The sequence below is a fragment of the Atractosteus spatula genome, chromosome 14 (assembly GCF_055471065.1).
Source record: "Atractosteus spatula isolate fAtrSpa1 chromosome 14, fAtrSpa1.hap1, whole genome shotgun sequence".
In the NCBI taxonomy this organism is placed as follows: domain Eukaryota; kingdom Metazoa; phylum Chordata; class Actinopteri; order Semionotiformes; family Lepisosteidae; genus Atractosteus; species Atractosteus spatula.
Genome location: NC_142719.1, coordinates 13587603 through 13613709, shown reverse-complemented (window position 1 = coordinate 13613709; position 26107 = coordinate 13587603). Strand labels below are relative to the sequence as shown.

The following is a 26107-nucleotide window of genomic DNA, read 5'->3' as shown; positions in this document are numbered from 1 at the left end:
CCTATTGCCCCAGGGCCAAAAGTCAGCGCCACACTCTACTGCCCCACTGCCGTCTCTGCCCCAGGGCCACACTCTACTACCCCACTGTCGTCTCTGCCCCAGGGCCACAGGGCGGCACCACCCTCTACTGCCCCAGGGCCACAGGGCAGCACCACTCTCTACTGCCCCACTGTCGTCTCTGCCCCAGGGCCACTCTCTACTGCCCCACTGTCGTCTCTGCCCCAGGGCCACAGGGCAGCACCACTCTCTACTGCCCCACTGCCGTCTCTGCCCCAGGGCCACAGGGCGGCACCACTCTCTACTGCCCCAGGGCCACAGGGCAGCGCCACTCTCTACTGCCCCACTGTCGCCTCTGCCCCAGGGCCACAAGGCAGCGCCACTCTCTACTGCCCCTCTTGCCCCAGGGTGGTGCCACTCTGTACTGCCCCTCTTGCCCCAGGGCCACAGGGCGGTGCCACTCTGTACTGCCCCTCTTGCCACAAGGGCAGCACCACACTCTACTGCCCCAGTGCTTCTGTAGCAGTGTAGAGTGGGGCTGTAAGACTCCAGGCAGGGGCAATTCACACACTGAGGCATCTGTCTACCAATAAGAAGACACACAGTCACTCAGGGCAGGGAGTACAAGCCTCTGAGAGACAAGAAAGGAACTCAACTAGTCAGTGCATTTTTAACAAAATAAACAGAATAAAGTAGAAGTCTGCATTGAGTGAATTCTGAAACATTTAATTAAGCATAAAAGGCAGAAACACTGAGAGCTTCTCCACTCTGACAGAGGAGTGTTCACAGAGCCAGCAAGATTTCAAACAACTTCCAGAACCTGAAAATAAAATAAGCAGCATGTGTTTGAGGACAGGAGCTAAGGGTCTAAGGTTGGGTATGTTTTTTTACCTGACAGCTGTGGACAGTGAACTTAAAGCCAAAAACATCTAAAAATCCCCCAAATAAAATGAGAAAACCAGCAACTTCAGAATTCCTCCTGCCTGTGTCCCTCTGCCCCCTGCTAGACTGGTGGAGGTACTGCAGCTTCCTGCTCTGTACAGAGCCCTACAGTACCAGAGCCCAGTCTCAGACTCGGTCCATTCCAGGCCTGTCATGCGAGTCTGTGCACGTACGGGGTCAGAACTGTGCGCTGGCCCCTGGCAGGGTGAGGCTGGGACACACAGACATCAACAGTGCAGGCTGGTTCAGTCCATGACGTTCTCAAATGTACAGTATGTCCTTAAGCTGCAGATCTGCAGCAGCTCCATGCTGAAGAAGACAGGTGGAAACACCCGAGAGGTGGAGCCCCTGGCTTGTCAGAGGTGACCAGGACACACAGTGCCGCGTGCCCTCTCTGGAGGGAAGTGGGCAGCAGCCTTCAGTGTTTTGCAGTGTGGGGGGCGTGCTGTGCAGGGGGACACAGAGGTCCATTCCACACTGAGTGGAACGTGCTGAGGTGCAGGTGTGTATGTATAGGTGTGCGTCTGTGCGCAGGCGCAGGTGTGTATGTATAGGTGTGCGTCTGTGCGCAGGCGCAGGTGTGTATGTATAGGTGTGCGTCTGTGCGCAGGCGCAGGTGTGTATGTATAGGTGTGTGTCTGTGCGCAGGCGCAGGTGTGTATGTTTAGGTGTGTGTCTGTGCGCAGGTGTGTATGTTTAGGTGTGTGTCTGTGCTCTACGAAGACTTCGGCTTGCCAGGTTTCTCCTCTGTGCTCTTCAGCAGGCTCAGCCTCTTGTGCAGGGAGGTGCTGGCCCTCTGTGTCACCTCCTGCTCGATGTGACTCCTGATCGCCACCTCCAGGCTCTGAGGGGAACAGCAACAACACTGCCATCAAACCGACGTCCCACATGAGCTTTGAACCTCTTTACACAACTTGAACAAGTTGGACTGTGAGCCGACAGGGGGCTCACTGTAACTCCCCGAGCTCACAGGGGGGTTGTAATAACCCCCTGAGCTGCCCGTGAGGCCATGGCCGCTCTCACCTTCTTTAGTTTCTGCTGCTGGACCACCTGGGCTTTCTTGGGGGCGATCGCTCGGGCTGCGTGCAAGAAACACAAGCAAGAGAATCACTCGTCCTGCACGCCAGTCATTTTACTTAGACACGATTTTAAGAACTCAGCTGGGAAATAAAAATGTAAAATTGTGGGTAGTCATAGGCACGTACAGAAATAGACCACTCAGAAAAGACATGCACTGCTGGCCACCTGTCTTAAGTGCTCAACACACAGCACTAACAGCGCTGCAACTCCAGCCATTCCGGCTCTCCATCACCAAAGGCACCCAGAGCCAACATGGCGGATATCAAAAAGCGCAGTTACCCTAACGAAATAGTTCAAGTCCTTCCGTAGAAAAAACGAAAACCCCGATACTCACCTCCCTTTTTTGGCCCTTTATTTTTGTGCTGCTGTTGCGCTTTTTTGACTCCGGGACGCTGCGCTTTGAACTTCTGCTTTCCCTGTGCCATGCCGTCTTCCGAGTTCGTCTTCGCGCCAGGAACTATGGGACAAGGCAGGCAGGCAGGCAGGAAGAACGCAGGAAGAAGGGTATTGTGGGATACAGCGGGGCACTGTCGGGCAAGGAGAGAGTTGTGGGACACGGAGGGGCACTTCGTGTACGAAGAGCGTTGTGGGATACAGAGGGGCAGCACCGTTAGACGCCGTCTTGCTCTTCAGAAATAAAGCTGCAGTTATTTTACTTCACAACTGCTCTCTCGATAGATGCAGCGACTTCACTGACATTTTATTAGATCTTTTCATGTAATTAAATCTGGGCTGGATGGCAATATTGCACACGGTACATTACTGTCAACACTTTATTCAGACATATACCTATATTTCTACATTCTACACATAGAGACCACGCCCAGTTACACGTCGAACAGAGAGACCCCGCGTGCACTGTCACTTCTGTCCGGCGGCACGCGGAGCGCACTGACCACCACTCCCAGATCAAAGGGCACCAGCGCACCCCTGTGGCCCACACAGCTGGCGCTCCGGCTGCAGTGCGGCGCTGCCCTCTCCTCTGGCGGTCCCTGGCACGGCGTCGTGTGGCACAGTCACAGGCACAAGACACAGCAACACCGCAACTCTGTCATTAGACAGGTGGCCAGGAGGATCTCTTCAGCAGCTCCCAGAGCACAGTCCCCCTCAGGACCTGGACTGGACCCCCTGCAGACACACTGCCCCCCCCAGGACCTGGACTGGGCCCCCTGCAGACACACCGCCCCCCCAGGACCTGGACTGGACCCCCTGCAGACACACTGCCCCCCCCAGGACCTGGACTGCAGCCCCTGCAGACACACTGCCCCCCCCAGGACCTGGACTGGACCCCCTGCAGACACACTGCCCCCCCCAGGACCTGGACTGGACCACCTGCAGACACACTGCCCCCCCCAGGACCTGGACTGGACCACCTGCAGACACACTGCCCCCCCCAGGACCTGGACTGGACCACCTGCAGACACACTGCCCCCCCCAGGACAGGAATGGACCCCCTGCAGACACACCCCCCCCCCAGGACCTGGACTGGACCCCCTGCAGACACACCGCCCCCCCAGGACCTGGACTACACCCCCTGCAGACACACTGCCCCCCCAAGAGCTGGACTGGACCCCCTGCAGACATTCTAGCCCCCCCAGGACCTGGACTGGACTGGACTCCCAGTAGCAGCACGAAACTGGTCAGCCCTGGCTCTGATCTTGGCATGGGCTACAGCCGCTGTCCAGCTCGGGAAGAGCAGGTTCTGTCTGCAGAGAGGTGGCCTGGAATCACATTCGTTTCTGACCCGTGAGCTCCCAGCACCCGTCAGGCCCCTCAAGGGAAACACCCAAGCAGAGAGGGGGAGACCTGCAGCCCCCGGGTAACCAGGGCAACCAGGGCTGTCTTTATCCAGAGCCCCGGACATTCAGGAGAGCAGGGCTGGTGTGTGTGTATTTGTGTGTGAGCGGTCGTGTGTGTGTATTTGTGCGTCAGTGTTCGTGTGTGTGTGTTTGTGCGTGATTGGTCGTGTGTGTGTGTATTTGTGCGTCAGTGGTCGCCTGTGTGTATTTGTGCGTGAGCGGTCGCGTGTGTGTATTTGTGCGTCAGTGCTCGCCTGTGTGTATTTGTGCGTGAGCGGTCGTGTGTGTGTATTTGTGCGTCAGTGCTCGCCTGTGTGTATTTGTGTGTCAGCGGTCACGTGTGTGTATTTGTGCGTCAGCGGTCGTGTGTGTGTATTTGTGCGTCAGTGCTGTGCAGACTGCACGCCTGCCCCTGCGGCTCTGCTCAGCTGTGTCCCTGCAGGCGACGCAGAAACCCTAAAGGCCACGTTCTTTACTCGAACCCTCCCTGTCAGAGCCGGTCAGGAGGAGTAGCAAATCGACTCCAAGTCGGCCCTGGAAAAGCCTGGATTCGGGATACAGTGTCACAGACAAAGGGATTTTCCCAGATCAGCTGGAAGAAGGAATGTCAGATGTGGGAAAAGTTCTTGGGCTACATAAACGGAGTGGGTGGAAGAGATGGGTACGAGGAAGTCCGACCTTGGAGGGCGGGGGTGGGGGGGTGACAGTTCTCCATGATGGCAGGATACAGACTGGAATTTTGTCAGCTGCTGGGGCCCACGTATCTGAAAGGAAAGGCGCAGAAATCCCGGCACAGGGCGATGACAAGGGCACAGGGGTCGCAGTGCAGTGTGTGTGCGTTAGTGTGTAAGCCAGCACGCAGGGCTTCACTGCAGCCTCCCTCCAGCAGGGGTCACTAGAGCGCAGTGAGCCGGCCGGTCAGCGCAGCCTGCAGCTCGGAGGGTAGGAAGACGCCCAGCTCTGTGATGATGCCACCTGTGATCAGCTGATGCGGAGTGACGTCAAAGGCAGGATTCCACACGTCAACCCCTGAGAAACGGAGAGGAAGGAGAGGTGATCACCCTGTCCTTACTAGACACTCCAGTACATTGACACTGCACTGAGAGAGAGGGGTTCATACAGACACACTGACTGACTGGACACTCCAGTACATTAACACTGCACTGAGAGGGGTTCATACAGACACACTGACTGACTGGACACTCCAGTACATTAACACTGCACTGAGAGAGAGGGGTTCATACAGACACACTGACTGACTGGACACTACAGTACATTAACACTGCACTGAGAGAGAGGGGTTCATACAGACACACTGACTGGACACTCCAGTACATTAACACTGCACTGAGAGAGAGGGGTTCATACAGACACACTGACTGACTGGACACTCCAGTACATTAACACTGCACTGAGAGAGAGGGGTTCATACAGACACACTGACTGACTGGACACTACAGTACATTAACACTGCACTGAGAGAGAGGGGTTCATACAGACACACTGACTGACTGGACACTAGTTTACATGACAAGTGAACTGTATTTCATACCCGAGGCAGCGATGGCTGCTCCATTAATGTGAGTGAGCTCTGTGGCAGGGCGCTCCTCGATCACAATGTCCCTCCCGCTCTCCAGGGTCAAGTCACATGACGTGCTGGGTGCTGCCACGTAGAATGGAATCCCATGGTGCTTTGCTGCAATAGCCAGCTGGTAGGTGCCCACCTTGTTGGCTGTGTCACCATTGGCAACAACCCTGTCGGCCCCCACGACCACCGCTGTGGACACACACGGACAGGACTGACTGACCGAGGGGAAGAAAGAGGTGCCTTTCTGACACGCACACACGCGCACGCGCACACCATGCTGGCACCACCTGACCACTACACTGAGTCTGACAGACAGCTCTGAACTCTGGAGTGGACCAGACTGCTGTACGCCAGGAGCCAGAAGGTTACTGACCTGAGATGCCCTTCTCTCTCATGGCGAGGGCAGCGGTGCTGTCTGCGATGAGGGTGGCTGGGATGCTTTCGGTCACCATCTCGTACGCGGTCAGCCGCGCCCCCTGGTTATAGGGCCGCGTCTCGGTGCAGAAGACCCGCTCCAGCCGGCCCATGGCGTGCAGGGAGCGCACCACACCTGCGCAGAGACACAGCAGCACGGTCGCTGAGCACACGCCTGGCCGCCACAGCCCCCCGCACCCGCTCGCTCCACCCGTCTACAGGCCTCTGGGGAAAGAGCTGCCCCTGTTCTCAGGTTTACACGCCCTCCTGTGCAGTTTGCACCCACATCCTCTGGTTCTGGTCATTGCAGTTCTGAAGAGCAGCATCGCCAGTGTGCTTGAACCCCTGAACCCACCAGTGTGCCAGTGTGCCTGAACCCTCCAGTGTGCCTGAACCCATCAGCGTGTCTGAACCCCTGAACCCACCGGTGTGCCTGAACCCCTGAACCCACCGGTGTGCCTGAACCCCTGAACCCACTGGCGTGCCAGTGTGCTGGTGTCAGGCTGCCACTCACCCAGTGCAGTTCCATATCCAGATGTGGCCAGTGACCCCGTGTTGCAGTGGGTCAGGACGCTAATCTGGCCATGGGGGACCCCTGATAGGATGTGCTGCGCCCCAAAATTTCCAATCTTCTTGTTGTCGCCGATATCGCGCTCCAGCATGGCCTCGATCCAGCCAATCACGCTGAGGGACAGACAGAGGGGGAGGGCACTTCAGACACATGGCTCTGTCATTGGTCGAGGCTGAGTCAGCGTCGCGGCCGCCCCGCCCTACCTCTCCCTCAGCTCCTCGGCGCTCCGCTCCTGGCTCTCCCTCTCCGCGAACTCCGCCAGCTCGCGCGCCGCGCGGCTCATGTTGACCGCCGTGGGCCGGGCGGAGGTCAGGTGGCTCAGCGAGCTGCGCACAAACGACACCAGCTCTGCCACCTCCTGGGGCGGCCGCGCCCTCAGCTCCACCGCCAGGCTCAGACACCCCACGATGGCAATCGCCGGGGCGCCACGAACCTAAGACAGAAGGACATAAGAATTAATAAGAATTGTACATATGGCAAAAACTCCCCTAATGTACCTGTGACAGTGAGAGAGACGTCATACACACCCATCACACTGCACTGGGGAGAGAGGGTCACTGCGCACTGCACTGGGGGGGAGAGGGTCACTGCACACTGCACTGGGGAGCAAGAGGGTCACTGCACACTGGACTGGGGAGAAAGGGTCACTGCACACTGGACTGGGGAGAAAGGGTCACTGCGCACTGCACTGGGGAGCAAGAGGGTCACTGCGCACTGCACTGGGGAGCAAGAGGGTCACTGCGCACTGCACTGGGGAGAGAGGGTCACTGCACACTGGACTGGGGGGGAGAGGGTCAGTGCACACTGCACTGGGGAGAGAGGGTCACTGCACACTGCACTGGGGAGGGAGAGGGTCTCTGCACACTGCACACTGCACACTGCACTGGGGAGCGAGAGGGTCACTGCACACTGCACTGGGGATTGAGAGGGTCACTGCACACTGCACTGGAGGGGAGAGGGTCACTGCACACTGCACTGAACCCCGCACTACACTGGGAGAGGGTCACTGCACACTAACGTTAATCTATAACTGACACGCACTGCACACTAACGCTGTACCCGTGATACTCCAGAGGCTGGCGTGTTCCCACGTCACTGCGGAAGGAGCAGAGTCCGGGGATGAGCTCTCAGTGGGCGACACGGCAGCGCTCAGTCTAACACACAGCAACATGCACTCTCAGTCAGCGCAGGACAGTACGTTACGGTACGGTAGGAGTGAATGCCTCGCCTTCATGGCCTTAATGGCGTCCCAGCCGTCCTGGACCGAGCGGATCTCCTCGAATTCGGTCTGGTGCGGCAGCAGGAGCTGGTTCAGGATCTGCAGGGACCCGTCCCGGTACCGGATCGCTTCCAGCGTCATGGCGCGACAGCAAGACGAATTACTCTCCCCTTGTCGCTACGGTAAATGTCAACGCAGTACTGTGCGCTGGAGGTCCAAACTCAAGAGTCCGAAGACAAAGGACGCGTTCCGTGAACGTGGAAGGAAACCGACGAAAAATAAAACAGAAAAATCCACTCTGACACACGGAACCACGTGTTCTTCCGGACAGGAAGCAGCCCCCCCCTCCCCGAATCAGCACGAGAGGTGCGGCGAGCCCGGGGTCACGTGCACATAGAGGCGCGTTCATAGAGCCGAGTGACGGTACAAATTAATAGCGCGGGGGATTGTTAAAATGAACAAGACTTCGTGGGAAATTACTTGCAAAGCATCACCCGGTCACACTTCTCTATGTGGGATGTTACAGTTCTTATGTAAACTAACCCATAATCCCTTAAAATACATTTCCCCCTCAAATTCGTATTTACAAAACGAATCCATTACAACAGTAATTAGTAATTGTAATGGTTTACTTTATAAAAGTATCTTTCCGCAATTATTCATATGTACAGGAGCACTTCAGTGTCACGGTGCTCAGCCCAGACCACACACACGCAGCCTGGACAAAATTCACATTAACACAGACTCCTGTCCACACACAACATTCAACACACACATTTACCACACGACCCACAGCACAGAACAGGTCACACTGGGCTCTGCATTAAATCAAATGCCTTAAATTACTTTTTATTTCACAATGTTTTTTTAATATTCTTTTCATTTTATAACAACATTTCATAGCAATCTAGTCATACAAATCTATCCCAGCAGCCCCATTATTATACAGAATATTCAGGAGGAGCAGAGGAAGCCAAGGTAGTGTTTGAGCACAGAGACCTCGTTCAGCAGCTCAGTCACTGAACTGCAGCCTTTCCCAGTCTGATATTCCCGGCATTCAATAATCCTGATGTCTGATATTCTAGGCGTGTGGTTTTCCTGGCCTGTGACACCTGTGACAACAGCTATCCTGTGAACCGGGTCACAGCGTTGGGGAGCTATCCTGTGAACGGGGTCACAGCACCGGGCAGCTATCCTGTGAACCGGGTCACAGCGTCGGGGAGCTATCCTGTGAACGGGGTCACAGCACCGGGCAGCTATCCTGTGAACCGGGTCACAGCGTCGGGGAGCTATCCTGTGAACGGGGTCACAGCACCGGGCAGCTATCCTGTGAACCGGGTCACAGCGTCGGGGAGCTATCCTGTGAACCGGGTCACAGTGCCAGTTTCACACTGCACTAGTGGGTGCAGAAGGAGTATTTCTATATATACCAGTGTCTGAAAACTCAGGACAGGGTTTTGTTATGGATGTTTTCAGTGTGACACTGCCGCTTATTCCTGGTGTCGAACAGGAGGGAGAGCGCCCACATCCCAGCAGCACCCTGACGTGAAGAATCGGGGTGACAGAGCCCGGTCTGGACCCGGCCCCTGCCCACGGGACCCCACTGGGCTCAGGCTGCTGAGCGCGGTCCTGTGGCTGTGCAGAATCTCATCAGAACCAGCCCCGAACATGTAGTGCAAAAACAAGCAGACCCTACTCTCAAAGTAAAGAGTCAACACCCCCTACTCTCCCTCTGAAAAGGAACAGGAAGGTGTGTGTGACAGGCGGTGCATCCGGCTGTGTGTGCAGGTGTGAGTATGTCTGAGACAGTGTCCCTTCTCACTGAACCAGTAACTCCGAACAGACAGCTGAGGGGTCCTGACAAGGCCAGTGACTCATGTACAAACCTGGAACCTGAAGGAGCCCAGGCTGTTTGTTCTGGTCTGTCGTCACCCCATGTGGAGTCTGATTTGGGGTTGTAGCGAACAGCCAGGTGCATTAAAATGAGGGTCCCACAGAGACATGAGTAGAAGGCGTGTGTGTGTAGACTGCTCTATGCCAGCGTGTGTAGTGTGTAAAGTGTGCATGTTTACCGAGCGGGCTTGTGTCAGCCTGTGAGCGTGTGCACCTCAACGTTAGCATGTACCAGTGCTTGCGTGTACTAGTGTGCATTCCAGCGTTAGTGTGCACCAGCATGAGTCATCATTCACGTGTACCAGTGTGTGTCAGTTAGTGTGTAACAGTGTGCACATCGGCATTAGCGTGTCCTAGTATGCAGGTCAGTGTTAGCATGTTCCAGCTTGCACATGATCCCAGCTTGGACCTCAGGAACCTTCCTCCACTGCCACCCTCCCCGCAATTCAGACTGGACGCCTCTTCCCCAGGTATTCGATCTGTGAGAGAGAGAGGCAGACAGATTACTCGTGGTGTGGATCACCAGGTACAGTGTCTGGTTCAGCAGATACAGTGTGTGGATCAGCAGGTACAGGTGTGAAGATCAGCAGGTACAGTGTGTGGTTCAGCAAATACAGTGTGTGGATCAGCAGGTACAGATGTGAAGATCAGCAGGTACAGTGTGGTTCAGCAAATACAGTGTGTAGATCAGCAGGTACAGGTGTGAAGATCAGCAGGTACAGTGTGTGGTTCAGCAAATACAGTGTGTGGATCAGCAGGTACAGGTGTGAAGATCAGCAGGTACAGTGTGTGGATCAGCAGATAAAGGTGTGAAGATCAGCAGATAAAGGTGTGAAGATCAGCAGGTACAGTGCTGCTGTATGTCACAGGTATACTGATGCTCCATACACAGTCCTCAGTGATTTAGAGATAAGAACTAGGAGCTGTAAATCACTCACCTCACTCTCCACCAGCCTCAGACGGCCCAGAGCCTCTTTAGCGGATTCCTGTGAAAAAGAGAAGAACTATCACCCCCAGCAACTAAATAATGCCCCGGTCTCTCTCTCTCTCCCTCAGTAATGCCCCGGTCTCTCTCCCTCTCCCTCAGTAATGCCCCAGTGTCTCTCTCTCTCCCTCAGTAATGCCCCAGTGTCTCTCTCCCTCTTAGTAATGGCCCATTCTCACTCAGTAACTCACCCTGTTGCCCTCAGTGCTGTACTGTTTGATTGACTCTTCCAGCCTCTTCCTGAAGTGATTCAGCACTGCTTCATAATCTGAAGGACAGATCAGAGAGAAATGGTGTAACAAACACTGCCATGTTCACAAATTCACACACAAGCACATACTCACACACACAGCCAGATTGCACTGCGTCCTGTCCACACACACTCTCACACAGCCAGATTGCACTGCACTGCTCTTTGTTCACACATATATATACACACACACACACTGCATTGCACCTCGTCCACACTCACACACAGCCAGACTGCACTGCGCTTTATTCACACACATACACACAGCTAGACTGCACTATGCTTTGTTCACACACATACACAACGCCAGCAGACAGTGCGTGTGGGGTCCGTACCGCGCTGCAGGGTGGGAGAGGGGTGCTCCAGCAGTCCACGCTGCCACTGGATTCGCTGGGACACATCCTGGTACTGGGACAGCAGATCGGTGGGAGGATCGCGCCTGGAATGACGGCACTCCGCTATCTGGAAGACACCAGAGAGATAGTCAGACACCAGACTTGGAGAGAGAAAGGACTGGTGGCCCAGGAAAGAGCTCAGTTCAGAACATCATTCCCAAAGGAACAGCATCCACTGGCACAGGCAGAGAGAAGAACACTGCAGGCAGAAGTACAGCAGTGTGTCGTGCAGAGAAATGCAACTGCATGCTGGAGTTCCTGACAGGCAGACCTCAGGTGGTGAAAATCTCCTCTCCAGCGATCCTGAACACTGGAGCTCCCCAAGGCTCCTTGTTCATCTACAATTGTACAGCCACTTACAGCAGCAACCACACTATTTAGTTTGCAGATGACACCACCACAATTATCTTACAAGGCGGTGCCTTGACAACAATCTGGCCCTGAACATCAACAAGACAAAAGAGCTCAATGTGGACTTCAGGAGACCCACAGGGAGTCACGCCCCAGTCAGCATCAATGGCACAGCAGTGGAAACTGTCAGCTGCTTCAGGTTCCTCAGTCTGCAGATCTCCACCGACTTTTGGCTTGGTCTCACAACACAGGAGCCAGCCTGAAAAAGGCACAACAGCGCCTGTACTTTCTGCGGAGCTGAAAGAAATACAGTTTGGGGAAGAAGTTCCTCATGAACTTTTACCACAGCACCATAGAAAGTGTCCTCACTAGTGGCATCACTGTGTGGTACAGCAATACTACCGTGCACGACAAAGACGCACTACAAAGGGTCGTGGCAACGGCACAGAGATTATAGGACGTGATTCACCATCAATCAGTGAGACTCACATCATCCTCTGTTGCAATAAAGCCCAATCCATCATTCAGGATCCCAACCATCCCGGCCACAAACTGTCCTTCCCCCTGCGCAAGTGGTACCACATCATTAAAGCACAGACCACCAGGCTTAGAATAGCTTCTCCCCCACTGCAGTACTCATAGTACACACCCTTCACAGCTAACTGGAATGCCTCAGACTTGATGCACGTCTGCACTGTGCACTGTTGGCATGTTTTTTTTCACTACTACCCATTAATTGTTCTCCACAACACATTGATTGTCCTGTTGTTATAATTATGTTTGTAATGTACTGTCTACATTCTGTGGTGTTGTACTGTGTCACCAGTATACACTGACCAGGGAAAGCCCTCCCAGCAGAAATCAAGAGGTGGTATTCCCAGACCAGGTAATGCCCTCTCAGCAGAAATCAAGAGCTGGTATTCCCAGACCAGGGAAAGCTCTCCCAGCAGAAATCAAGAGCCGGTATTCCCAGACCAGGGAAAGCTCTCCCAGCAGAAATCAAGAGCCGGTATTCCCAGACCAGGGAAAGCTCTCCCAGCAGAAATCAAGAGCCGGTACTCCCAGACAAGGGACAGAAAGGGGGCCGAAACTGAACCAGATAATTATAGAAGGGAGTGTGGAACAAGCTGGTCAGCCACGTGTGGAAGCCAATAATCTGGCTTCTTTCAGGAAACAGAACAAGGACAAGATCCTCAGATCAATTAACTACTAACTACTAAACAGATAGGTTGAATGTAAAAAATCTTCAGACACAAGTTATTACACCAAAAAGCAAGACCATGGACAGAGGCAGAAAGAGACAGAGATGAAGAGACCAACCTTCTTCTCCAGTCTGTCCTTGTCATACTTGAGCAGATTCAGGCTGTGCAGCTTGTAGGAGGCGGAGTGGCTGGAAAGGAAGGGACAAAGAGGGACCAGGGAGACAAGACAAGAGATGTTCATCACTGACGAGTTTCATCAGGGATCTTGGCTCTGTGGGTCACTGTCTGTGGTTCTGGAGGAGCTCATGGGTTAAGTGCTACAGCACAGCACAGACAGAGGATCTGCAAGCAAACGACACACACCACTGACCGCAGAAGAGAGAGAGACCCTCTCACTTTCCAGACACTGACTAGAAGAGACACACTCTTTGCTCTTCAAATTCAAGTTCAAACAGCTTTATTAGCATGTCCGGTAAATTGTAGTGTTGCCAAAGCATAGATAGTGAATACAGCATTTACAATACAAAAATATCATAGGACATTTACATACAACATATAGCACATGGAACATATTTGAGAACCAAGCTCACTGTTCCTCAAGCCATGACAGGAGATCACATACTTGGCACCACAGAGACAGGCTCTCTCTCTCTCTGTCCAGACGCTGACCACAGAGACAGGCTCTCTCTCTCTCTGTCCAGACGCTGACTGCAGAGACAGGCTCTCTCTCTCTCTGTCCAGACGCTGACCGCAGAGACAGGCTCTCTCTCTCTCTGTCCAGACGCTGACTGCAGAGACAGGCTCTCTCTCTGTCCAGACGCTGACCGCAGAGACAGGCTCTCTCTCAATTCACTCACACTGGCAACATCAGGGTTGCAGTCCCTCACTAGTATCACTGGAGTGCTTGCTCATAAAAACACACATGCACACTCACTCTCATACTCAACACACAATACCAACAGTAAGAGGTCAGCACAGTCTCACTCTTCTGGGGGAAATTCTCCCCTGTCACAGACACACAAACAGACAGGAGCTCACCTGGCACTGGAGTCACCAGGTCTGGAGTTCTTCACTGGATCTCCAGGGGGTCTGGAGTTCTTCACTGGATCGCCGCGGGGTCTGGAGTTCTTCACTGGATCTCCAGGGGGTCTGGAGTTCTTCACTGGATCTCCACGGGGTCTGGAGTTCTTCACTGGATCACCAGGGGGTCTGGAGTCCTTCACCGGATCTCCAGGGGGTCTGGATTTGGAGATGGACACCTGACAGCAAGATTGCAATAAAGTATAAAAAGATGTTGGAACTGAATCAACCGCAGCAACAATTTCTGTTACTTCCACTGCCTTTCACCCCCCTGCCCTGCTCCTCTCTCACCCCTGTCCCCAGTCTGTGTCCCAGTGGGTGGGGTACTGTTGTTCACTTTGTGTTGTGTTTGTATGCGAGTGTCCCAGTGGGTGCTGTGCTGTTTGGCTGGTGCTGTTTCAGCTGTATAGCTCTGCTGTCCTGAGGCTGGCTGGTGTCACTGAGCGTCAGGACCAGCTGGCTGAGGGGGCTCTCCAGGGCCTTGAGTTGGCAGGAGTGAGGGTCACTGGTTTATAAGAGGATAAAATATTATGCTCTTTTGTACATCAGTTAGGAAGGAATAGCAACCTTAATTTGTGCAGCAGAACATAAGCAGTGTGGCAGGACAGCGACGCCAGGCCCAGCCGTGAGCCGTGTGGCAGGACAGCGACGCCAGGCCCAGCCGTGAGCAGTGTGGCAGGACAGCGACGGCAGGCCCAGGTGTGAGCCGTGTGGCAGGACAGCGACGCCAGGCCTAGCCGTGAGCCGTGTGGCAGGACAGCGACGCCAGGCCTAGGTGTGAGCCGTGTGGCAGGACAGCGACGCCAGGCCCAGCCGTCAGCCGTGTGGCAGGACAGCGACGCCAGGCCTAGCCGTGAGCCGTGTGGCAGGACAGGGACGCCAGGCCCAGCCGTGAGCCGTGTGGCAGGACAGCGACGCCAGGCCCAGCCGTGAGCCGTGTGGCAGGACAGGGACGCCAGGCCCAGGTGTGAGCCGTGTGGCAGGACAGCGACGCCAGGCCTAGCTGTGAGCCGTGTGGCAGGACAGCGACGCCAGGCCTAGGTGTGAGCCGTGTGGCAGGACAGCGACGCCAGGCCCAGCCGTCAGCCGTGTGGCAGGACAGCGACGCCAGGCCTAGCCGTGAGCCGTGTGGCAGGACAGTGATGTCCAGGGTAAAGTGGTATCTGTTCCCCTGAGACCTGACTTTCTTTTGGAAAGCCAAGAGTCTGGTCTTGTCCAGGCTGACAGCCCAGGTCTGACAACCCTGCTCTCCCACTGGACATGGCAGACTGGGAATATGATCTATGTGTCAAACAGTTTGAAGCCAACTGAAGAGTGATGGATTTAGACCACGATCCTGTCTCTTTCCAGGTCTCTCTCACCGAGGACAGGGGCACGGGGTCAATGACCAGCCATTTCTCAGTAACTGTTTCCAGCTGCTGTCCACCCAGAGGCTCCCTGATCCGCACTCGCACCTCCAGGTGCCCCCCAGTGGACTTGCGGCCATCCAGCACCTGCGCACATAGACAGTCAGAGTTTGTCTTGTGACACAGGTCACATATATCACATATATCACAGGTGTATATGTCACAAAGCAGTGCGTCACCAGCGCGCCTCTCACCTCCAGCAGCTCTCTGATCTCGCACCTCGTCTCCAGGGCCTCCAGCTTCAACTGCACTGTGCCGACAACCTTGTCATTCTTGAACAGACCACTGGGGAGACATGCACAGTATCAGCACTGCATCCGCGTGCACACACACGCACCAAGACACCAGAGACACAGGCAGACAAAGCATCAGCACTGCAACTGCGTACACCCACAGAAAGACAGGAGAGACACACACACCGCGACAGGAGACAGGAAAAGAACACTGCATCAGTACTGCATCTGCGCATGCATGGACTCCGAGACAGGAGACAGGAAGATGCACACTGCATCAGCATGCATACAAACAGGAGAGACAGACACACACCATATTAGCACTGCTTGCACACTCACACTCTCACTCTCACTCTCACTCTCACTCTCACTCTCACTCTCACTCTCACTCTCACACACAGAGATGATGGACAGACAGACTCACCCCTTGTGGACAACCTCCAGCTTGATGCCTTTTGACTGGACAACCCTCTTAAATGCCCGATGACCCCGGTTGATGTTGAGCTTGAAATTCTCCCCAAACTCTGCATTGTGAGGGGGGACAGGGTGATACAGTGTGATACAGGATTAGAGTGGTCAAGTGTCTCAGAATGTTACAGTGTTAGAGTGACACAGTGACACAGTGGGGCTTAGTACCTGGGCAGTTGGTGCTCTTCACTGTGTGCGTCCTGTCTCTCTGGGCTTCCTCCTGGAAACAGGCCAAAAGGACCAGAGTCAGTGGAGCACAAAAAAACAGACAGCTCCTACAGGACACACGCGCTCCTGCAGGCAGCAGGTCTGCCAGACACACGTGCTCCTGCAGGATACATGCACTCCTGCAGGCAGCAGGTCTGCCAGACACACGTGCTCCTGCAGGCAGCTGGTCTGCCAGACACATGCGCTCCTGCAGGCAGCAGGTCTGCCAGACACACGTGCTCCTACAGGATACATGCACTCCTGCAGGCAGCATTACTGTCAGGCACACAGAACGTAGAACAGGCGTATGCGTGTCTGCACATGTCTGCATGTACAGTATGTGGGTCTGTGTGTGGCTGCGCGTGTCTTACCAAGCTGGGAAAGGGAAACTCAAACCGTACGCTGGAGTCCAGTTCGTTCGACAACCCTGGTCAGAAAGAGCCACAGACATGAATACATCACAGCTGTTACACATCTGTACAGCTTGAGAATTTGTGCACACCCTAATAATTGCTCCTACAGCAATATCTCGCTGAAAGTGACGCTGTACCTGTGGGCGCTGGCAGGTTGATGCCCTTCACTATCGTCAGCAGGAGCTCGTTATTGTTCAGCTCAGGGAAGATCCTGCAAGGGGAGAGGAAGAGTGAGGAACAAAGAGGGGAATAGGAAATATGCCGGTAGAGGATATAACATGTCCTTCTCCTTGGCATGTCAGTGACAGTGACAGACTCGATGGCGTTGAAGGTGCGTCAGTGTGTCGGGGAGCAGTACTGACTCCACAGTGGTGAAGGTGCGTCAGTGTGTCAGGGAGCAGTACTGACTCGATGGCGTTGAAGGTGCATTAGTGTGTCAGGGAGCGGTACTGACTTGATGATGTTGAAGGTCCTCTCCTCTGTGTGGTGCTTGGGAACAGGGCAGCCATGTTGCAGCGCCTGCTTCAGCACGTCGATGCTCTTCATACACTCCTCCGCCATCTTCTCGAACCTGAGCCCGAGGGAGAGAGGGGGTGAATCCGAGCTGGACACAGGGAGAGGGATGGGCTCAGGCACAGAGATGCAGGGCGACGGACTGACCTGCTCGTTTCGGTGACATTGCCCAGGTGTGTGAACTGCTCAGAGTAACTCAGACATTTCTGCGGAGAAACAGAGACAGTCAGCACCTCTCTCTGACGCGGACAGTGGGCTACCGGAGACGGTCACAGCCGCTGACCTTGTGCTGGTGCCGCAGGCGGTCCATCAGCTGGGCGTACTGCTCGGCGGTGCGGGCCGACACCGGGGCGCTGCGTGACTGGACCAGGGCGTAGTCGTCCACACTGACCGGAGCCGGAGGCACCTGAGCGCGGAAGAGGCAGCAGTAAAGAGACGTGGGAGTGACACACCCATCCCAGACCCACCCCTACACTGGCGCGTTGCCTTAGTTACTTATCACCGCAGCGCCGGTTACCTTGGTGATGTCGACAGGCAGCCCGCTCTTGGCCGCACTTATCATGGGGTCCAGGCCCTTAGCGTGACGCAGTTGCAGTGCTGCCCCCTGCAGGTCCTTCTGCTGCTTGGAGCGCAGAGCTGCGCGCAGGAACTGCTGTCTGCGAGTCTGCAGGAAGTCCAGCTGCTGCTGGGCTGCAAGACAGAGCCACAGTAACAGTACTGCAGGGGTTCTGTTCCAGGTGCAATAACAGTGTGAGAAAACAGCGATGTGCACCAGGGTAATGCAACGAGACACACAGGCTACAGTAACAATGGAATAACACTAACATACAGTGTAATAACACAGTAATATACAATGGGACAATACAGTGAAACACACCACAGTAACACTGTAATGACAATAATATGCCCTGGGATAACAGATCACATACATAGTAGTATACACTGGGCTAACACAATGAGCCACATGCACACTACATTGGAATAACACACTAATATACATAATAATATACAGTGTATTAACACAAGAACATACACTGGGATAACAGTAATATATGCTGATGTACAATAATAACATTAAAAAACACGCTGTAATAACACAATAATAACAGTTAATATATACTGGTATAACACAGTAATAACACAGTGACATACCGACCTCGGCATACAGACAAACTCAATCAACAGTGACTCCTACCCTTCAGCCCCAGTTTGGGTTTAGGGGTGTCAGCTCCGCCCTCACGGGTGGCCTGGAGGCTGGTGCGTGACGGGGCTGAACCTGCCTGTCGCTTGGCAACTGGCTGTACCTCGGGCTGGAGAAGAGGAAAAGATGGGGCTGTGAGTAAGAGTGAGGAGGGGGCAAGTTGCAAATCTCACCCCCAAATTCTCACCTTCATCACTTTTTCCCCTGGCCCTTCCTCTTCCTCAGCATCTGCATCCTGATTGGCCAGTTTCATAGCTGTCTCAAGCACTCCCATGATGCTCTGATCTCCACCACTGCCCTCTGACCCCTGTACTGGAGGGCACCCTGATGAAGAGTCAAAGAAAGGTATTCAAAAATGCCAGCACCACAGTCACAGGCAAACGAGGGAGAGGAAGAAACAGTCAGGCAGGCAGAGACCAAGACAGGAGAGACAGAGACAGACAGGCAGTGACTGACAGAGGAGAGAAAGATAATGCAGGTAGTTACCTGGGGGGACAGGCAGATCAGACAGGTTGACCGGGCGGCCAGCCTTGTGGGCTTTGATGGCGTCCTGGTATTGCTGCAAGAGAGAAAGAGAGAGGGTCAAGTCAGTGTGTATAGAATCCCTTCGTCACACACAGTATAGCATCTCAGACTTCAACAGAAGCTGGAGACATAGTGCTACACCAGGCCTGAGAGCCTCCAGACACACTCCTGGGCTTCAGACAATGTGCTACACCAGGCCTGAGAGCCTCCAGACACACTCCTGGGCTTCAGACAGTGTGCTACACCAGACCTGAGAGCCTCCAGACACACTCCTGGGCTTCAGACAGTGTGCTACACTAGGCCTGAGACCCTCCAGACACACCCCTGGGCTTCAGACAGTGTGCTAGCCCAGGCCTGAGAGCCTCCAGACACACCCCTGGGCTTCAGACAGTGTGCTAGCCCAGGCCTGAGAGCCTCCAGAGATACCCCTGGGCTTCAGACAGTGTGCTTCACCAGGCCTGAGAGCCTCCAGACACACCCCTGGGCTTCAGACAGTGTGCTACACCAAGCCTGAGAGCCTCCAAACACACTCCTGGGCTTGTGTGCTAGCCCAGGGCTTACCGAGGAGTTTCACATGATCCACAAAGTGACCCCAGCGGATTTCTTCATCTGCAGCGAAGCGCCGGAGCGCACAGTGATGCCCGACGGGGCTGTGGACACTGAGGGTGGGTGCTGGGGGACGGGTTTGAATCCGCGTGAGGCCCTGGGCTCGCCCAGCGACCAGGTGGCACTGCAGGGGGTGCTCACCTTGACGATGCGCTGGTGCATGCGGGCCTTGCGCTCGTCCCCCTTGCTCTTGGCCGTCTCCGCGGCGACGCGGTATCTCTCCAGGCGCTGCTGCAGAGCCTCGCCGACGTTGCGGGGGGCGGGGAGCGCTGCGCACACAGACAGAACCGCCCTCAACGTCATCGATAATGCACGAGAACGGCCACAGGGCAATCGGATCAATCAAACACAGAAGCAGTTAGTTAAGAAAGTGCGCTCGTGGATCCACATGATCCTACCAGTGTCCGCCACAGGTGGCGCTGCTGCGGGGGCTGGAGCTGGGGGCTGGGTAGGAGGGGCTGGGCTGTCAATCGCAGCATCTCCTTGGAAACGGGAAAGAGACACAGACAGGAAGAGTTACTGAACCCTGACCGCCTTCTCAGGGAATAAGACAGTTCCTCCTGGGAGACTCCTGGATCAGGGTGGTTACAGATTATAAACAAGCCAAGAGCAACACCGGCAGAACAGTTTGCTCCTCCTTGTGCTTATTTTCAACAAGATAACAGTTTCATACAGCCCGGGTAAAACAAGGAAACAGAGAGAGAAAGGGGAAAGAGGAGAGAAAGAGACAGCTAGGGAGACAGAAAGAGAGAGAAGAAGAGAAAGATGGAGAGACAGCTAAGGAGACAGAGCTGTAAGCTCAGTCAGTCCTGCAGCAGTGCAGCTAGACGTTTTTAATGGTGGAGTTGCACAAACTGACCAGGAGGGGGAGGTATACTCCCAAGGTTCACCGGCTCCCCTCTGTCCACAGCCTCCAGGATGGGATCAAATTTCTGTCAAACAGAGGGGGAAAGATGTGAGAAATTTGACAATTCTGGCAAGACACAACACACCACTCTGTCTAAAACTGTAGTTTTACAACATCACCATACCTGAGCCACAGTACACACCTGTATTCAGGTACATCAGTGTTCATACTTCCCTGTAGCTTGCATGCATTGCTAAAATCCTAAGAAGCTTTACCTTAAGTTCTTAGTTTTTCATTTTGACCTTCTGACACCAGACTTCACACAATGACAGTCTGATAAGAAGTTCAGAGCTCTTTAACAAGCATAATTAACCAACAAGACACACCTGCCCCCCCCCTCCCCCCATCCCCCCAATAACTCTTCACTCATTTCACTTCACCCAAGAGGACTGAACCACACTGACTTTATTAAGCACAGAATGCTTCAAGAGTTACATAGGTCACTCGTGTTTTTTTCATAACAAAAATCCTAGTTGAAGCATCACTATCCAGCAGTTTTGGAGGGCCTTGTGAAATGGCCTTGCATTTAACAATAAGCAATTTGTTTGCTCACCTGTATAATCAAAGGCTCAAACAGGGCAGTGCCTTCTATACATCATCTGAATACTACGTTACTTACTGAGTTGTATTTAACTAACAATACTCACAGATAGAACAGTCTTTACTTTTCTTCATACCATCAACTTACAGTGCCTTGCAAAAGTATTCAGACCCTTATAATATTAATAATTGCTTACACTTATATAGTGCTTTTCTGGAAAAAACCCTTGACCAATTCTCCCTTTTTACTGAATTACAAATCCTACATTGAAATTTTGTTCTCTTGTGATATTTTGATTTCAAAGCACTGAAACTCAAAAGTAATTACTTTAATGTGACATTGTTTTATGTTAGAAAATACTATTTAAAAAAATTAAAAAACTGAAATATGCTGTTTGCATAAGTATTCAACCCCCATGTTTTAATATTTCGTAGATCCACCAGTAACAGCTTTAAGTCTTTGTGGGTAAGTATGTAAGTATGTACTGTACCAGCTTTGCACACTGTTCAGGAGTGATTTTGGCCCACTGCTCTATGCGGATGTGCTCCACGTTGTTCGGGCAATTTTCAAATAGTGCCACAGACTCTCAATTGGATCGCGATCAGGGCTTTGACTGGGCCGTTGTAGGACATTCACCTTTCTGTTCTTGAGCCACTCCAGCGTTACTTTGGCCTCGTGTTTGGGATCGTTGTCCTACTGAAAGATGAACTTCAGTTTTTTAGCAGACTGAAACAGGTTCTCATGCAGTATCTCCCTGTATTTTGCACCATCCATTCTTCCCTCTATTTTAACACGATGCCCAGTCCCTGCTGACAAAAAGCGGCCCCACAGCATGATGCTACCACCACCATACTTCACTGCAGGTGTGGTGTTTTTTGAGATGTGGGCAGTGGGCACATCTCGCTTTGAATTTTGGCTAAAAAGCTCTGTCTTGGTCTCTTCTGACCACAAAATCTTTTCCCACATCGCAACTGGGTCACCATCATGCTTTTTGGCAAACTCCAGACGTGCTCTCACGTGGTTCTTTTGGAGTAATGGCTTTTTCTGTGCCACCCTCCCATACAGGCCAGTGTTGTGCAGAGCTCCTGATATAAAAAACGCCTTTACTCCTCTCTCAGCTACTGGACTCTGTAGCTCCTTCAAAGTGATCGATGGCCTCTCTGTGGCTTCTCTCACAAGTCCCATTCTTGTTCGCGCAGGGAGATCTGAGGGACGACCTTTTCCAGGCAGTGTCTGGGTGGTTTGATATAGCTTCCACTTCCTGTTGATTGAACCAACAGTGCCCCCTGGGACATCCCAACACCTGGACATTGCTTTGTACCCTTTCCCTAGTTTAGGCATTTGTTTTACTTTATCTCGAACTTCTTTGGAATGCGCTTTAGTTTACATTTTCATAGCTGTCCAGATTTACAACCTGAATAATAACCCCTTAACTGGGGGGGTTTTATCCAGAAACCGTGGCAGTTATTTTAATGATTCACAGGTAGAGGCCAATTGTAAGGCAATTGTGTCCTCGTTAGGACAATTGTTTTTCACCTGTGTAAACTCAGAGCCTTCGCAACACAGGGATTGGATACTTACGCAAACAGCATATTTCTTTTTTTTTCTTAAGAATATTTTCTAAAATAAAACAATGTCACATTAAAATAATTAACTTTGAGTTTCAGTACTTATAAATAAAAATATTGCAGAGAATTACATTTCAATGTAGGATTTGTAATTCAGTTACGTGAGAGAATTGGCCAAGGGTCTGCATACTTTTGCAAGGCACTGTATCTGTTGTTTCATTTCAGAAATATCAACGATTTGTATTTGTATGTTGGGGTTTTCCATGGTTTAAAGGCAAAGATGATAGATGTTTGTGGCCAAGTACTGCAGAGAGAGCTGAGCTGCTTTTGAAGTGATTTAAATCTGTTTTTATGACTGTGTCTTATCAGGGTTGATAGATTGGTGGTGCAATTATCTAGGACCAGGGTACAAAGATTTCTTCTCTAGCAAAATGTTATTCAAATTCAAAGAGGTTTATTGTTGTGGGTGGAGAATCACAGTTTCTAAAGCAATGACAATTAGCAAAAGCAAACATTTACTGACAGTTACAACAATAACTGCCAATTATTTAAAGGGCTCAAATTTGTTTAAATTAAACTACCTTTTGAACTAGTTACCTTTATTGCCAAAGCAATAACAATATGCAAACACTCAGTACCATAATAAACTATTATTAAAGACCCTAATTCTCTGTTTCTCAGGCTGTAACATCATCACATACTGGGCTGCAGCTTTATTGAGTTCCCTCCCCCAGAAGGATTTTATTTCTTTCGGGGAAGAATGTTTGTCTAATCTCAGAGTACTTCTCACACTGCAGCAGAAAGTACATCTCTGTCTCCACTTGTCCCCACTGGCAGTGGGAGCATAGCCTGTCCTCTCTAACCTGTCCTCTCTGGACAGTCAGGTCTCTCTGTGTCCAGTTTCTATGGCCAGGCTGTGGACACTGAGCCTGTCCTCTCTGGACAGCCAGGTCTGCCAGTGTCCATTATTTGCACACCAGTGCAGGTATTTGAGTATCTGACCTGTATGAGACGTGATGTTAAGGAATGGTGTGTGCTTGATGGGTGCATGCAGCTGGAGAACAGCAGGTGGCGCCAGTGCAGTACCTTGGCGATTCCGTAGTGTCTCTTGGCCAGCTCGGTGTCCCCACTCTGCTTGGCCTGCAAAGCTGCGAGTTTGTACTCCCTCTGCCTGCTTAGAAGCACCGCCTTTACCCCTACAAAACACCAGCAGACAGACAGAGGCTCAGTTAGGCCACCGGGGCCACTTTCTCATCACCCTTCTACTGCTTCCTGTCTTCCTGTGAAGACTCTCACCTGTATGTTCCGGTCCCTCAGGCTGACTGGGGGTCAGAGGGGAGATTAAGGGCGTCTCTGGGGTCGTCGCTAGGGAACGCTGTGGTGGGGGCAGGAGGCTGGGTTTGGGTAAGGTGGGAGGGGCGCTCCTTTTGGAGCAGGGGACAGGTGCCTCCTGGGGTTGTTCCTGGTCCTGCTCTCTGATTGGCTCATCCAATCTGTGGGTCCTATCCACCGAGGTGGGGGGCTCGGAGGGGGCAGGGTGGTTGCCAGTGGCCACAGGGGGCGGGATCTCGTCCTCATTGATCGGTTTCCCCTTCTGGACAGACGCCAGCATGGACTGCAGAGTCTGGGAGAACAGGGGAGATGTGGAAAATGAGTTCCAGGCCGGTTGTAACAGACATACATGTCCTCCCCCAATGTCCCCACCCACCTTCAAGCCTCTCTCGCATCTCCGCGCCCGGCTGCTCTCCCCCGCTGCCTTGGCGCTGCTGATGGCGGTCTGATACATGTCAATCCGCGCTGACAGGCGGGACTCCAGCCCCCCGGGGGCAGCGGGAGTGCCTGGGGAGATGCGGGGGTCAGGGGCAGCGCAGCCAGGGGGGGGCTCTGCCTCCTCTTCCTCCTCCAGGACCTCGTTAAGCTCAGCCTGCAGGGCAGAGGAGGAGGTTACGTAGTTCATCCCAGACAGTGCATCTCAGCTGATGACACGGCGCCCCCTGGGGCTCACCATGAGATCTGCATCACTCTCCAGATCTCCATCATCTTCCTCCTCCTCATCCAGATCCTTCATGCAGAGCGCGGCCATGTGCTCTATATCCTCCATGGGCAATGGGGCTGGAAGGTACAGAGGAAGAGGCGGAGAGCAAGTCTGTTATTAGACGCACACAGCGCATCACTGACAACACAGGCTCCCTGACTCACTCACCTTTGCCTTTCGGCTTCTTAGCCGTCCCACCATCCCCCACGAGAGCCAGAAGCTCTGCTTGCAGCTCTGTATCATCCCCTTCAGGATCGTCCTCTCCAGACAAGTCCAGCAGCAGCCCCATCTGAGAGAGAGGGGTTAATACAGACACACTGACTGACTGGACACTTCAGTACATTAACACTGCACTGAGAGAGAGGGGTTCATACAGACACACTGACTGGACACTACAGTACATTAACACTGCACTGAGAGAGAGGGGTTCATACAGACACACTGACTGGACACTACAGTACATTAACACTGCACTGAGAGAGAGGGGTTCATACAGACACACTGACTGGACACTACAGTACATTAACACTGCACTGAGAGAGAGGGGTTCATACAGACACACTGACTGGACACTACAGTACATTAACACTGCACTGAGAGAGAGTGAGTGGGTTGCTGGGGTTTTCTGCTGATGCACGACACTAAGTACAGTACTAGAAAGAGGCCCGGAGAGAGAGAGGCTCTGGGAGCAGCGGGCTGGCCCGTCCTGCAGGTTCACCTGTCTGGCTGCCGCGGCTCCCTGTCCCCTGCTCCGAGCGGGCCGACTGCGACTCATGCCGACAGAAACTCCGGTCCGAATCGGGATATAGCGCTGACGTCACCCCCGCCAGCGGCTCTGCAAGTCGAGACAGGTGTCAGGACACGACGGAGAGACCCTCACACACCGACACGCACAGCGACAGCAGCCGCCAGAGACCCCCCGTCCGGACTGCATGAACAGGTCAGCGGTCTGCGGGGAATGGTCACGACAGCACACGCAGGAGCTCAGAATACACTTTACTCTTCCGCTTACAGACAGCTGCGGCAGGTAATACTCTCGAGTGGCAACAGCCCTGCCTACAGGTCACGGCTTCGCGGCGCTGTCACGGTTAAACCCACGGGACACTCTTGTGTGTCGCGCTCTCCTCAGGGACGGCCTGTCCTGGTCCCCGGTGTGCTGCTGTCGCCAGAGGAGTTCGTTTATCGACTCAAAGGGCTTATTAATTGCTATCGCGCTGTAGTTCTGGCGACATAAACAACATTATTACCATCACATCCGACCTCCAGCCGCTGCGATTCTCTTCCTACTTCCCTCTCGCTCCGTCTGCGTCTCCCAGCAACAGAGCCCCCCCCCGACACTTTACGGCACGTGCCAGCACCCGACGCCACAGAAATGCGACCGCTTGTGCCCTCACTGTCGTAAAGAATGGCGCCAATTGATACTGTACAGTTTCAGCCCGGAACGATATGGACCGGTTTGATGTTCTGGTGCAGGAACAGATGTTAACCGTTCCCGCTTAACTGACAGTTCAGACACCCCGGTGGCAATCTGAAGTGCTAAATCCTAATCATGAACCCAAGAACAGAGAGGAGTGACGAATCATGAGGCTTATCTATGTACAGTACAAGGGCGGAAATGTTTAATAGATAAAAACTAAAAACGAATTATTTTCATAACCACGCCGTACCTGTCTGTCTACTCCGTACAGCTTTATTCGGTTTTCCGCTCCTGTAAAGCT

General features: G+C 53.2%; 3 protein-coding genes across 3 annotated transcripts; all 3 read right to left on the bottom strand.

Moving 5' to 3' along the window:
- Positions 1-707: 707 nt before the first annotated feature.
- c14h19orf53 (chromosome 14 C19orf53 homolog) lies at positions 708-2486 on the bottom strand. The gene is made up of 3 exons (XM_088932876.1): positions 2354-2486; positions 1963-2018; positions 708-1783 (listed from the first exon to the last, which is right to left on the bottom strand). Exons 1-3 carry the CDS (start codon positions 2442-2444, stop codon positions 1655-1657), a joined length of 276 nt encoding a protein of 91 aa, XP_088789002.1. The 5' UTR covers positions 2445-2486; the 3' UTR covers positions 708-1654.
- A 714-nt stretch (positions 2487-3200) lies between these two features.
- On the bottom strand, positions 3201-7935 carry mri1 (methylthioribose-1-phosphate isomerase 1). The gene is made up of 6 exons (XM_088933270.1): positions 7620-7935; positions 6595-6824; positions 6335-6504; positions 5780-5956; positions 5371-5595; positions 3201-4847 (listed from the first exon to the last, which is right to left on the bottom strand). The coding sequence occupies exons 1-6, from the start codon at positions 7749-7751 to the stop codon at positions 4714-4716; spliced, it is 1068 nt and encodes a 355-aa protein (XP_088789396.1). The 5' UTR covers positions 7752-7935; the 3' UTR covers positions 3201-4713.
- Positions 7936-8456: 521 nt separating this feature from the next.
- cc2d1a (coiled-coil and C2 domain containing 1A) lies at positions 8457-25726 on the bottom strand. The gene is made up of 29 exons (XM_088931793.1): positions 25637-25726; positions 25108-25224; positions 24558-24678; positions 24360-24466; positions 24063-24278; positions 23651-23978; positions 23441-23550; positions 20198-20270; positions 19737-19820; positions 19480-19607; positions 18694-18766; positions 18395-18531; positions 18202-18316; positions 17524-17696; positions 17290-17412; positions 17154-17212; positions 16948-17064; positions 16631-16704; positions 16452-16507; positions 16042-16093; positions 15830-15929; positions 15367-15457; positions 15128-15259; positions 13725-13945; positions 12805-12874; positions 11074-11200; positions 10680-10756; positions 10442-10489; positions 8457-9982 (listed from the first exon to the last, which is right to left on the bottom strand). The coding sequence occupies exons 2-29, from the start codon at positions 25162-25164 to the stop codon at positions 9950-9952; spliced, it is 3102 nt and encodes a 1033-aa protein (XP_088787919.1). The 5' UTR covers positions 25165-25224; positions 25637-25726; the 3' UTR covers positions 8457-9949.
- Positions 25727-26107: the final 381 nt, after the last annotated feature.